At 46.5% G+C, this 14,778-nt stretch overlaps 1 protein-coding gene across 3 annotated transcripts in view; it reads right to left on the reverse strand.

Moving 5' to 3' along the window:
• CLDN10 (claudin 10) overlaps positions 1-14,778 on the reverse strand; it is a 60,161-nt gene that overhangs the window by 5,162 nt on the left and 40,221 nt on the right. Inside the window, exons 1-3 of one of the 3 annotated variants that reach the window (XM_074930892.1) lie at positions 8,576-8,795; positions 2,175-2,216; positions 1,932-2,013 (exon numbers count right to left, since the gene is read on the reverse strand). In XM_074930892.1, the coding sequence (XP_074786993.1) occupies positions 1,932-2,013; positions 2,175-2,216; positions 8,576-8,795 (344 nt within the window). Of the gene's footprint in view, positions 1-1,931; positions 2,014-2,174; positions 2,337-8,575; positions 8,796-14,778 lie in introns of those variants that run through there. The other 2 variants (XM_074930884.1, XM_074930901.1) reach the window with 2 other exon arrangements.

Here is a 14,778-nt window from a genome sequence, read left to right on the forward strand (position 1 = left end):
AGTTAGGTACGTAATCCAAATCACGAGTCTCTTGGACAAGAGCTTTAGGCAGGTCTCCGATTCCTCCTGCACCCATACATAGTCAGGAAGACTATTCCAAATGCAGAAGGCTGGAGAGAAATTCTAATGGCCGAGATGATGACAAACATCTTGTGTCATTTGTTTTTCACTAACAGTATCTCAAGGCTAGGACACTGCCAGAATAACTTCAGGAGAAAAATGTGTAATAAAAGGTGAAAGGTTGAAACCCTCTCTCAGTGAAGAGCCAATGCCATATTTCCACAATATACCAAAAAAGCATATTAAATTCTTCTGCAATGCGTATCAAAGTAAGGGCTCACAGATAGCAATGAAATACATTATTCCAACATGTTTAACATCGATTGAGAGAGTCGAATGCCTCCATTAGCTTAATCTGACACAAGGTCATTGCATGAGATACATCTACCGTGCACAACTCAAATCACAACTCCTGGCTTTCCTCTCTGCCTTTATCTTTGGGGACGTGATTAGGTGTGCCCACAGCTAAGCCATGCTGGTTGTTCAGGAAAAAGGTACTTTCTTCAGAGGATATTTTACTACCTTTATTCTGATATTTAAACTGGATTTCTCATTCCCTTACAGTAAAACTCTGCTGTGAGGTCTGCCTGCTCTTTTGCAGCAGAAGAGCAGGGGAATATAGTGTAGGAAAGGGACTTCTGGCAACAGTCATGCTATTTTTCACTAGGGACAGTAAGCCTGATGAATAAGTAACTTCTGGCTATATAGCTGTGAGAGGCTCCATTTTCTTCACAGTGCCTCACACTCATGTTTCTTTCAGAGTCCTTTTGATCCTGTCCTCACTGTAACAAACAAGCAGAAACTATAGAAGAATTATGGAGGAAACTAATATCAACTTGTTTTCAAGACAGGAGAAGCAGTGTCAGTCCTACGACAAACGTGGACCCAGTTATTGCCATTTCAGACTATTTTCTTTCTATCAGGGAGAAACAAAAAAGCTCAGAGTTCCTTACTGAGCCCTTACTTCGGTCTCAGGAAAATGTATACTCCATATTTGACACATCCTGGAATCACCAAGAAAACTCTGAGATCCTTGCCTTTAAAGATAACTTTACATTATGTGAGAAGCCAAAACAGGAAAGTCTATGATGCTATAATTTATAGCCAACGTTTGCAGACTTGGTAGTTAAAATATGAATCCAAAATCCATGCACTGTTTAGTGAATTCTGCCTTTGTAGGTCCCGAGAACTTGCACAGCTTTAAAGGGAGTCTTTAGGGATGCTCATTATTTCTGCTATGGATCCAGCAATTCTATAAACACTCGCTTCCTTAAGCGATATTAAAAGTATAGTTAAAGCATTTATGTTAGTACTTGTAAGATCGTGGGTTACGATAAGGTTTATGATTCAAATTTCAGTCATCTGGATTTGAAAATCTATAAGCAAAAAGTCCACAGAGCCTGCAAAATCCTCTCTTCAAGAGCAGTCAAGATTGCACAGTGCTCCACACCTTTATGGAAACCACCTTCTATCAGAAGCTTTGGAAATAATTTTTTTCCTTGCCCATTGAATGATGCACCTAATGAGCACCTCTCTCTTGTGCAATCCTTTTGCTGCATCTCTGACATAAACGCAAGCTTCACTTCTGATTAACCCCATTTGCTCTGCAGCAAGTGGGGCAGAACCCTGCCGAGCTGCAATGAGCCTGGGCACAAAGATTACGGAGCAATCGCTGTACGGGAAGGTGTTCGCTCATTAAATTTCAGCACATGGTTACTCTAGTTGGAAAATACAATTGAATAAAACTGCAGCCCACTTTCCTTCTCTGCCCAACAAGAGAAGCATGTGCTCTCTGTTTAAATGGGCTCTGGTGTGCAGTATGAAACTTAAGGTCTACTTCGAAAGATTTATGGGTATAGGAAAGTACTTACTTTTGTGCAACAAAAGAAGGATCAAAGAACTCAGACGTAATCCTGTTTGCATACAGGGAACAACTAGTCATAGAGCACAACCCTGAAAAGCATAAGACAAACCATTCAGTGGAGCCAGCAGAAGAGCTTTGGGCCTGACCCTGAAGCCAATGAAGTTATGGAGTACTGTGCGTGGATTTCTGCAGAAAAGCAGCTCTAGTATGACTTCAAATATGCAAACTTAGAGAAATAAGGTATATTTACCAGAGAGTATGAAAATCAGTCCAGCTAAACAAGCTATTTTTGCTTTAGTCTGATCAGAACCTCCAACTTTTGTACACTTCATCCCAACCAGTCCAAAAATGGCACCGAAGAAGCCCAGGCAGACGGCGGAGATCATCAGTCCTCTGCAGGCTTGGATGTAACCTGCAGTGAGAAAGAGTAAGGCTAATGTGAGAACTGGAACCACAATGGGTTCTGCTGTAGTTCCTCTCCTCCTGCGCAGCATTAGGCATTGGCTATTGCAAACCGCATCAGACCTTGGCTGGAGTGCTGTCACCTTACCACGGAGTGTCATCTTCTAGGTGATGTCTGCCCTTCACAGGGCAGCATCACCTGAGCCCAGCTCATAAGAAAAATACTATGGAATTCAGGGCTGCAAAAAACAATCCCGTGGCACTGGGTACAGTATCTGCAAGAAACTGTACCCCTGAGGTTTTGAAGAGCAACTCCATGTGGTCTGCGCAGCTCCTGTCACAGGTTGCAGAGCCACTCTGTGCACACAGAGCAAGTCTTACGTGTCAGTCTTGTGTGTGTGTGTCGCAGCTGGGGTCCTGGGCCTGCCTGGACATGCACTAATTTGATTTGGATCTGCCAAGCAGGCCCTCACTCTGCAAGGAAGTCAAACACGTGCTCAGCTTCATGGGCAGCAGCGGCCCTTCAAGATAAAACACATCACTGCCATACTTTAGCCTGGAGAAATGGCTTGTGCCTGGTTTTAGCCGTGCACAATTTTGCTGCGCTGGCTGAGGCTGCTCTGAGCTGCACCTCCCAGGGACAGGGCCCTTCAGCAGGACAATGGGTTGCTTGGCCTCTTCTTCCTTCTGAGAGTTATCGTGTAATTGAAAGACTGTGATAATCTTCTATCACTGTTTACAGGGTGGAACACTGAAATCTTACACAGCTCAATAACTATCACAAGATGTTTCTCTTCATAACCTGTTGTTACATCTCATTTAAAATGAAAAGGTATTTCCACTATTAGGGTATTCATTCTTTTTGCTTTGATCTCCAGTGGGTGGAAATATTGAGAGCTAAAACACATGTTCGTTGCCTATTACACCAAACTTTATGTAGTAACAAATAAACACCCACCCCACATAAAAGTCTCTAATATATAGGAAATTAATACATTAAAACAGGGACTAGAGGACATTTAATGAAAACAAAAGGCAGCAGATTTTAAAAAAAAAAAGTGTGCTTATTCATATAATGAAGTTGTGGAACTCCTTTCCACAGGATTTGTGGATGCTAAAGGTTTACAGAGATTCAAAAAGAGATTGGATACAGTCATTAAAGAGAAATCTGTGACTGGCTAACAGGTCCTTGAACTGCAGACGGCTACCAGTGATGCTTGGCTGCCTTCTGCTCTCCTTACTGCCACCCGGTTTAGCTACTGCTGGAGGTGTATCGGCTCCAGGATGACTGCTCTGTGTTTGAACATTAAAAAAACCCCACCATTGATTCATAGCTTTGTGCAATAAGCAGCACACAAGAGGCAATATGTAGCATGTAGCACCCCATTTTATCAGTCCTACCCAACTTGGGTGCCATGCTGCACGTCTGCGAACACAACCTACTGGCATTTATCTACATCTGTTGGCAAGCACACAGACTTTCTTTCACTTGCAACTGCTTCTGTAGCCTGTCTGCTAAAGAAATACAACAGTCAATGAAATAACTATAACTGTCAAACGACTCACAGGTTGGAACATAAGAGAGAGAGTCGTGTGTGCAAGACCCAAGTCTGAAGAAAGCAGCCTTGCTTTGTTAATTTTTGCTATAGGCATGGAAAAGTTGGCTTTTACTACTTTTGGCAGCGTATAATGCATTTCTTGTAGCACACAGGTAAAGCAGGGGATGAAGACTGGCAAGGAAGCTATTATTTTTGACAGGTCCAATTTATTGACACTGTTAGTAGCTAATTGACACATTAAAGTGCTGAACCATGAACATATTTACCCAGAGGTCCTCTAAACCTTTATTTAGGTCTGAACCTCCTAGGAGAAACAGTAAATATTCACCCCAACCAAAATAACCAGAATATGCTAGGAACCACTGGGCTGAAATTCAGCTGTTCCTGAAGGTCAATGCACAGTTTTAGTATAGGTAGAGGGTAGTGAGACAGTAAGAAATAATTAACTCACTCACCCAGAAATCATTTTCAATTATAAACAGCATGAGCTGGAGGACTGCTCAGTTCTGCTGAATGAATAACCTTCCTCACTAAATATTTCACCAAATTGTGCAGGCCAGCCACAGTGGGACTTGTTTCAGTTCACCACAGCAATCATCCAACTGGCACACAGTTTTGAAACAAAATGTATGAAAAAAAAATCGCAATCTACACTAGTGATGTGGAAGAGCAGAAGACTCTGTTAGTCCCACTAGGCTGACTAGGAAGAATGAAAGGGTGAAATCAACCTTTTCTCCAAATCCAGCATCCTATTGCTTGGACCCTAGGTTAAAACTATGTATAGTGTTTGGCTGTGACTTTTTCTTTGCTTCCTAGAAAGTAAGACTATTACGTTGCTTACCAAGGCTTATAATGCAGGAGCTGCCTATTTCTTTACACTCCTCCACTCAAGACCAAAGATGTCCACTTTCCAAAAGATTCCTGTCTGTTTTTACACCAAGTCCTGTAGAAAGCTTGCCATGTACATATTAACCACCCAAATGAAGGTCGCAAGCAACAAAAGGCCATGTTTTAAACAGGCAAGCAGACAAACATGCATTACTCATAAAGTCATGTTTTGCAGCATTCCAAGAGAAACCTATTTCAAAGTAGGTGGTTTTTTTTTTTTTCTAAACAAATATGTTTTGTCTTGCATTCAAATTAATCTTGTTAAATCTTCATCTTTCTTGCCTCACTGCTCTTGTGCTTGCCTCTGATGCTCATAAAGAGTTAGGAGGAATGCCTATATTCCTATCATATAACAGTCAGGAAAAAAATATATAAAAGTTCTGAAGACTGTCACTTTCACAATAAATGCCTCCACTGGCATCTTGCAGTCTCCATCATGTGGAGTATAAGAGGTTGTCTTACAGATACAGCACAGATTCCTTTTAAAAGTACACAGCCATTGCTTTTGTATGTTTTTCTAAGCTCTATTACCCTCTAAAGTATCCTTATATATACCCCCTCTATTACCTAAAGGTCATAAGTAATTTTTGTTTAGTTCTTGAAAAAGGTCATCGGATCCACCACTGGAAACATGGGAACTGATAGGTCCTCTTTTGGGGAGGTGGTTTCATCACTAAGCTTCCAAGTAGCACACAAACGCAAACCCAAAATGATCCTAAGTCCCACAGAGAGCAAGAATATTTTTGCTTGCATCCAGAATGTGGCGCTGAGCCCTTAACAAGGATTGGACAAATCAATTTCTTGCACAGGAATGCATAAAGGTGGCAGGGCACCAGGTGCACTTTTCTCTGGCGGCCGCTCATGTGATGGAGCGATGGCCTGAAAGCCTTTGGGGCAGCCCCGCTGCCGGGCCACCCTACAGCAATGTGGGGAGCGCAATCCAAGATCGCTCCAGGATGCAAACCAAAACAAGGGTAAGGGGGAACCATCTCCAGATCAATCCTGACCCAAACTACGACACTGCTTCTGAAGAAGGAAGGACTTCTCCTGCATCCCACAGGAGAGCCCCAGCAACTGGCATGGTTCTTACCCCCTGGTTTTGCCTCTGATCCTCTGACAGACCTGAGTGGTGTCTCTGGACAAGAAGTCCAGCAAAACTCTGAGGTTTCTGATTTGACAAAAAACCGTTGCCATAGAAGAGGAACTGCTCTGCAAGACAAATCCTCTCCATCTGCGTGAGGAAGGAGTGGAGCCACCTTCCCCTGAGACAACAAAATTATTTCTAGTAATTTCCCAGTCCTGCCCTACCATTTCAAGGAGAGCAACACATTATCACTATGTGCATCTCTACGGAGTTACTGTTTCTGCTCACAAACACCTCAGCAAAAATGTCTCCTTTTTTGTGTCTTCTGAGTCCCCCACCTGAGGATGAAGTGAGGAAGGTCCATGTTCCCAATCACAGGGAAGGGGATTCAGCTTAGCCACATCAGTCTGTGCAAAGAGGAAGAGGAGGGAACAGAGAGGCTACTTGAGGGCCAGGGCAGATTCGGCTTCATGCTGACATACAAATCCATCTGAGGTACGCGTGACATGCTCTAACCCCGAAGTACGCTCCTGCACTGTGCAAGGGTTGGGACGAAAAGGGGACATACACACCCACTGTCAGGTGCTAATGGGTTCCCAGCAGAGCCCATAACGTCGAGGAGGGGACGCTGGGCTAGGCCAGCTACTGAAAGCACCTTGGACTCTGGTGGCTGCCCCTCTGCCCCACCCAGCTCACATGGCCTGTGCTGTGGGGGTTATATCACCCTCTCTCCAGCCTGCCTTTCATTCCCATTGTGCCTGGGTACCAAGGTCTGGCCCCACAGCGTTTAGAGATGTTACTGAGAAACACTGAAGCCAAGAACCTTCCACTAACGATAAGCAGTCTGGCCAGGAGGGTGGGATAAAGCCCTTCCAGATGTGCATTTTGGACTCAGTTCTGTCCAAAATGAGTTTAGTGCTCTGGTGGGTGTTTCACTGTGCAGAAGGTGCCTCAGAAACTCATTCCTTGGGCAGGTGGAACCTGTTACCCAACACACAAGGTTTCAATGGACAGGAGTTTGGAGGAAGAGGTGGCAAGGACTCTGCTGTCAAGTTTCTTTTTCTTTTTGGAATTTTAAATGTTCCCAATTCTGCACACTTTGCAGCTACACTTTTCTTACTCTGAAAACAGATTAACCCAGAGCTAAAAGAACAGCTTAAACAATAGATTCCAGGGATCCAAAAGGTTACGCACCGGCGATCACTCCATGCCCGCCTGCACACAGACCACAGCTCCTTGGCCAAGCCTGGAAACCTGCGTTCTCAGCTGCCACACTTGGCCGTAGGCTGACTGATGCCAGGCAGGCCTCCCACCCCTTTGCAGGAATGGCAAACCCCTCTATCACCGTGGGGCTGGGTTAGAAAAAGGTCTGGGGAACAGTACTTCTCCACGCAAGGGAAGCATCCTGCAAAAGTGATGCTTAAGGGTTGCCCGCGTTATCTCTTTTTAGTTATCTTGACTTCTTTTAGCCCTTTGTACATACAGAGATTAAAGGTTTTCTGATACTGGTATGAATTATCTTTGTGATAATGTTAATCCCTGTTATGATAATATTAATCTCTGTTAGTGATTTGATTAATAGACTTTCTTTTCCTTTTAAACAAACCTTTCACACCAGAATCCATTCTCAGGCTCCAGTGCAAAGGGAGTGTCTGGCCAGACTGTTGAACAGTAGACCTTAAGTTTTGTATCAAAGCCACTGGGACACTGTGTATTTTATTCATTTATAACTATAAACACTTGGAAAAGGTGCCATAATTTTAAAAACCTTTCCCACCTTTCTTTATAGTCATTCCTGAGGCTATAAAATCAATGCCATCTGCACTTCCACCTTTTCTACCAGCCAGAATCAGTGCTGATTATTCAACTAAAAGATGAGTTGTGAAGATTTCCTGCAGTGACCCTGTTTCCCAGTAGGGCTTCCTTAAAGGGCAAAAATGTTTCCCCTTAACCAGGGAAGAAATGCAGCACCAAGTCAGTCCTTGATTTCAGGCACTATAGCAAAACTCCCAGCTTTGCTTCAAATTAACACTGCCCTAAACCCAAGCAGAGCTCTGTATCGCTTTAGCATACCTTTGCATCCCTTACTGCCCCAAGCTTTTACGCTGTCATTTATCAATGAAGCAATTACATCCGAGTTAATAACTGCTTAGCAAAAAAACCCAAAGGAACATTAATTAAAACAAAACGACGCCAAGGCTTGTTCTTCTCCACCGACCGTTGCACGGCTGGCAAAACCATAAAAAAGAGGAATGTCACGACAGTCGGAAAATAAATCGGCCAGAAAATTTTGCCTGCATTCTTCTTGTGTCAAATCCACACGCACGGAGTCTTCCGTGGGGGAAAAAAGAAGCAGGTAGCGACGGCGAGAGGGGCCGAAACGGACACTCGGGCACCAAACAGAACCTCAAGGGGCGGGTTTTAGGGGAAAACCCCACTTCCACGGGCGCAAGCGAGCTGCCAGCCACCTGCTAGGGGACCCGAGGGCACTTGCCCACGAGCCCTCGTGGGAGCCGCCTCCGCCGGGGTCCCCGCCGCCCCCCCGGCCCGCTCGCCGCGCCCCGACCCCCCGCCGCCCGCCAGCCCCACCGAGGCGCCGCGCTCGCCCCCGCCGGCTCCGGGGCCGGCCCCGGGGGAGCCCCGGAGCCCCCCGGTCCCGCAGAGCAGCACGTAGGGGGAGGGGTGTGGAGTTGGGATGGGGGTCGGCGGGAGCCTGACCGTCCAGCGCCAGCATGGATGGGAAGTCCTTGCAGTTGGAGACGCCGGTGGAGTCGGTCACGCAGGTCTTCCAGAGGTTGGCCCAGAAGGTGGCGGTGGTGATGACCGTGCCGTCGATGGTGGACACCTTCCAGTAGTCGGTGGGCAGCGTGGAGGAGACCAGCACCCAGCCCGAGATGGTCAGCAGGAAGGCGATGATCTCCGCCGACGTGCTCGCCATGGGCCCGGCAGCAGGCAGGCAGCGGCGGGCAGCGGCGGGCAGGCGGCGCGGAGCCGCGGTGGCGGCGGCAGCCCGGCAGCAGCTGAGTCCCGGCGGCGGCGGCGGGCGGAGCGGAGCGGGGCGGTGGCGGCGGCGGTGGCCGCCCCGGGCCGCGGAGCCCAATCAGCGGAGGGAGCTCCCGGAGCCCCCGGGGCCGCCCTCCCCCCGCCCGACCCCGCCGCGCCTCGCCGGGGTCCCCCCGGCAGGGCGGGAGCGGGGGGCGCTGCCCCCGGGGTCCCCCCGGCGGGGCGGGAGTTGGGGTGCGCGGCGCTCCACGGGGCGGCAATAAAAAACACTCGAAAACAAACAGCGACGCGGCCTATGATGAGGCTTCAGTGTCTGCTTCCCCTGCAGGTGCGCGGGGCAGGGCTTGGCGAGGGCCCGGGGGGTGGCAGCAGCCTGGCAGGAGCTTCCGTAGCGTTTTCTCGAGTTTTCAGGTCTGCATCTCGTTGTGCATGTGCAGGCAACCCCCTGCCCCCCCCCCCCACCTCCCCCCCACTAGCGTTGCCGGGGGGGGGGGGGGTAGTTTTGAGCAATGCTTGTAGAATACGGGCCTGCCCACCGTGTGGAGCGCTTCGTATTCACACAAGCAGGTAAGCATTTCAAATACGTAGCAAGGTTTTATAATCCTCTGAATTTCAGCTGGCCTCCTGTTATGATCTGGCCACAGACGACACGGCTCTTAATAGCTGGTTTTGCAATGTGAGGTGCTGAACTTGGGATTTTCTCCCTCGCTCTTAATGCACTGGCATTCGAGCCTGCAGCTCACAGGTGTAAAGTTATTCACCGCGGCTTCTTCTCTTGTTCGGAGGTGTTTACTTTCCACATCAGTGGTATATTTGCCATTGATGTGGAAAGTACACTGCTGGTCTTTACTTTCCTCCTATTTATTCCAAAACTATTGTTACATTTTCTGAACCTTTTTGCCAGACAGGCAATCACTGGAGGATAAGAAGCCACATTTACATCATTATTCTTATGATGAAAGCTCTTTGGTTTTGCTGTGTGGACACAAACCCGGATGTAATCACCTTATAGACATTTTTTGAAAAAAAAGGAAACAAAACCCAGCTAGAGTTAGGCGTACCCTTGGATGTGTGTCAGAGCTCAATGGGAACAGGCTGTTTGTTGATCTGTTAATGCCCCAGCACGATAAAATGGGGTCCACAGCTGCGTTTTACTGATGCGATAGCTCTCTGCCTACTCTCTGCCTCCTTGGTACCCTCCGACTTGCAGGTGACACACAGGGACACTGCCAGGGAAGAGGGAGAGGGGAAAGCAGGCAGTAGGCTTATTTGCACAGCAGCATTGGGCATGGAATTTACTACAGCTCCCATTCAACCTCTATGCCAAGATGCCGTCTCCTCTCTTCAGTAGGGAAAAGAGGGAGAAAAGAAAGAGAAAGGGTTTGGATGTGGGTGAGCCACACTGCTATGGTATTGGTCTGTAGCCAGACTCACTTTGGGACACAGAGAAGCGTTTCTGACTCAAGGAACAGGGCAGGGACATGACTCTAGATCCAAGTCCCATCTACACAACATTATGATCTATTTATTGTAGGGCATGGCAGTAGAAAAGAGAAAAAAAAAGGGTTTTTAAATATTTTTCCCCATCATAGCACTTTGATGTCTTGCAGACTGGATTTGTCTTGGTGGTGGAAAGCTAGGTCAATCCAAGCAGCTATCAGCTGGGATCTGATCTGGTCTGAGGTAGGAGACTTAAGCCCAAGTCTGGGACATTGTGTTTTCTTGACGTGGGGAGCTCACCTTTTGTTGATAAGGCTGCTTTGGTTGTGTAAAGCTTGTTGAATCCAGGAACTAGTGTCTAGCCAAATTTTGGCCAGGGCTCATCAGAAGTTTTTAGTGTGCTGAAAGGGACCTTAAAGATCATCTAGTTCCACTCCCCTGCCATAGGCAGGGACACCTTCCACTAGCCCAGGTTGCTCAAGCCCCATCCAACCTGGCCTTGAACACTGCCAGGGAGGGGGCAGCCACAGCTTCTATGGGCAACCTATTCCAGTCCCTCACCACCCTCACAGTGAAGAATTTCTTCCTTCTGTCTGATCTAAATCTGCCCACTTTCAGCTTAAAACCATTACCCCTCATCCAATCCCCACACACCCTGATAAATCCCTCCCCATCTTTCCTGTAGGACCCTTTTAAGGGGGTCTTTAAGGGAGCTGCTATAAGGTCTCCCTGGAGCCTTCTCTTCACCAGGCTGAACAACTCCAACTCTCTCAGTCTGTCCTCACAGGGGAGGTGCTCCAGAGCCCTGATTGTCTTCATGGCCCTCCTCTGGACCTGCTTGAGCAGCTCCATGTCCTTATGTTGGGGCCCCCAGAGCTGGGCACAGCACTCCAGGTGGGATCTCATGAGAGCAGAGTAGAGGGGGAGAATCCCCTCCCTCGACCTGCCAGTCATGCTTCGTTTGAGACTGCACCAACACTAAATACAGTGGGATAATCACCTCTTTTGACTGGCTGGTTGTGCTGTTTGACACACCCCAGGATGTGGTTTGCCCTCTTGGCTGCCAGGGCACACTGCTGACTCACACTGAGCCTGCTGTCGACCAGCACCCCCAGGTCCCTTTCTGCAGGGCTGTTCTCCAGCCACTTCTCTGCCAATTTATACTTGTGCCCAGTGTTACTCTGTCACAGGTACAGAATCTGGCATTTGGACTTGTTAGATTTCATCCCACTGGTGATTGCCCAATGTTCCAATCTATCTAGATCTCTCTCCAAGGCCTCTTGTCCATCAAGAGAGTCAACATCACCTCCCAGTTTGGTATTATCAGCAAAATTGCTAATAATGCATTCAACTCCTGCATCAAGATTGTTGATCAAGATATTGATCAGAACTGGCCCTAGAAGTGAGCCTTGAAGAACGTTGCTGGTGACCAGTCGCCAGCCAGATGCAGCCCCATTCACTACTACCCTTTAAGCTCTGCCCTTCAGCCAGCACCATGAACCTGCTCATCCCACAGGTCGACAACTTGTCCAGAAGGATTCTGTGAGGGACAGTATCAAAAGTCTTACTAAAATCCAGAAAAGCTACATCCACCTCCTTCCCTTCATCCACTAGGTGAGTGACCTTATCATAGGAGGATATCACATTAGTTAAACAGGACTTTCCCTTTGTGAACCATGTTGACTGTGCCTGATGACTGCATTGTTCTTTAAATGCCTTTCAGTAGTACCCAGTCTTCTTCAGAATTTTTCCAGGAACTGAGGTTAGACCAACAGGTCGGTAGTTTCCTGTGTCTTCCCTCATGCCCTTCTTGTGAATTGGAATAACATTGCCTAGCTTCCAGTCAGCAGGAACCTTCCCAGACTCCCAAGATTTTTAAATTACATATATTTTACCAATCAGGATGGAATATTATTCAGTAGTTGGATTTTTAGAATGTACAAAGGTTTATTGTATTACTATGTACAGAAGAGTCCTTCAGAAATGGTTTTGCTCCCAAGTCTGGAATACAGGATATTATTGCAGGATCAAAACCACAAGCAATCATTATTGCCTCATAATTTAAACACCGGATGACAACAGCATTTGTTCTGCAGCCAGGATAAGCAGGCCAGGGTCGTCATGCCACTGTCCCAGAGTAATTTTTCTTGTAATTTTACCATCCTTAGGTGGGGCAACTTGAGACTCTTTCCTAGCTCTGCCATGTTATGATTTCCAGGGTGCCTAGAGCACTTGGGCAAAAGAATAAAAAAACCCAACTGTGTTTTTCTAAGGCTGAAAGACAACTTCCTTGTTTGCTAGGGTTTCCCTGAGAATTTGAATATTGAGAAGCTAAGGAAGACATGTGGGGAATATAGACAGGATTACGAGAGTGTCATCACCTGGGCAAGGTCAGGTTTGCTGTCAGTGATAGATCTGGCGAATAAACCTCAAATTGGCATATGCGTTAGAGGAGATTAACACAACTGTAAAATGAGGAGGCTTGCGTGGTGTTCTGCATTGTGCAGAACAAAAAGAGCCGCCTAAAAATTGAGCAGCTAGATCCTCTTCTCCAAAGGAGAGTAGACAAAGGAATGTTTCTGTGTTGCCTAAAAAAAAAAAAATCCATCATAGTGGGGAACATCAGTTAATAAACACCAGTCCTTGCTGATGTTGTCACTGTTGTTTTTCTTAAACTATCATAAATGGAATTAAATGAAATTACTGCATGTCTTTTGTAAACTGCCAGGACAAGAATGACTTTAAGCTATGCGGTTCATATATTACGTAACAAAAAGTGAAAAATTAATAGGAAGTGACAACCCAGAGCATTTTAAAGGAGTGAAAAATTGCATTCCACGAGCCAATAAACTTTCCCCTGTCCCATTCCGTGCAGTGCATTTGGACATGACAGACTTTGTTTCTTGACACCAAGATTAATGCATTATTTCTTCTTTTTTCTTTTCAGCTTGGCTTAATTTGTTGAAAAAAGCCTGTGTTGTTCCCTGAAAGTTTGTAATACAATGCTTTTAAAAATAGATATAACCTGTTTAACAAACTAAGCAGGAAATGTGAAGAAGTGCATCTCCTACTTTACTGGAGGTGCATTCCACCTGGCCAACAGCACAGGTGCAGCTCTTGGCATTCAGAAGTTGCCTCCACATCAAATTAAGTTTCTCTAAACCCAGGTAAGTCACAGTGTAAAGGAGGGAAACTTTTGGACTGATTTTTAGAATATGCAGCCCTATGTAATGTGATTTACAAAGTGTTTGCAAAGTAAAAGAATACTGCATCTAATGGAATTTAAAAGTATTTAATTGAGGTGGGAGGCAGATAGATAAGCAAATGTCTTTCCAAAGCAGCCAGTGTTCAGAAGTGATCCTTGGAGTGAGCCATAAAGATGAAGTTGTTGAGTCCTGACTGGTGGCTAAGCTGCAAGCCAGAGTTGAGACCTTGGTGTTCCCGGAGCAGGAATGCTTTCGCACCAAGCACATCCTCTGCCCTTGTGTGCCACAGCTGGTCCCTGCCATTTCCTGAGCACTTGGTAGATCTGGCCACAGGGAGTCTGTCATTTTTACAGGCACCAGCATAGCTCCCGGTCAGAGGACTCGGAAAAGGTGGAGCCGACCCTCTGGGATGAGCATGGCAACAGGACAAGGGACAGGAGTTGGAATATGGGAAATTTCCATTAGGTATTAGGAAAAAATTGTCTGCTGTGAGGATGGTCAGGCAGTGGAGGAGGCTGTGCAGAGAGGCTGTGGGATCTCCCTCCTTGGAGGTATTCAAGACTTAACTGGACACGTCCTAAACAAGCCCATCTGATTAGACATGGTTTGGAATAGATGACCTCTGGAGGTCCCTTCTAACCTGAATTATTCTACTACCCTATGAGTTTGTTACCTCACTGAAGCAAATAAAGTAGCACCAGGATACATTTGTCTTATTATAACTCTAAGTAGTGCAGCAGTGCACTAATGATTACTTATTACGTGTTATGCTCACAACATGATTGCATGTGGTCCCTGCTACCCTGTTGTTTGGACCACATACTGAAATCCTCTTTTCACAGATATGTGTGTTTTAGTTCGTTACAGCAGTACATTGAACTACTTTTCTAGCTGTTTACACATGGGGAAATTTTTCGAATGGTCATCCTTTTTTGTTTGAGGTTGCCTTTGGATATGCTGAAGAAACCCCAAAGTGGAGAGCATGGCACAGAGGCCTTTAGCTCTGCCAGTGTAATACCCTTCATGAGACAGTGGAGCAGGGATGAGGAGAAGAGATAAGTTTCTGGAAAAGAGGGACTCATTTCTCGAGTGGATGCGAGAAGCAAAGCCAATAAGCATGTGGTTCAGCTCACAGGAAGTAGTAGCAACTGGAGACAGCACTTGAGGAGATGACACCGTGTGAGGTGACTGGCAGTCATGGCAAACGCCCTGGAGGAGGCAGAAATAAACTGCAGGTGAGCATGGGCGAGGAGTGATAATTTACACCGTGGT

This window comes from Athene noctua, chromosome 1 (genome assembly GCF_965140245.1).
Source record: "Athene noctua chromosome 1, bAthNoc1.hap1.1, whole genome shotgun sequence".
Classification (NCBI taxonomy): domain Eukaryota; kingdom Metazoa; phylum Chordata; class Aves; order Strigiformes; family Strigidae; genus Athene; species Athene noctua.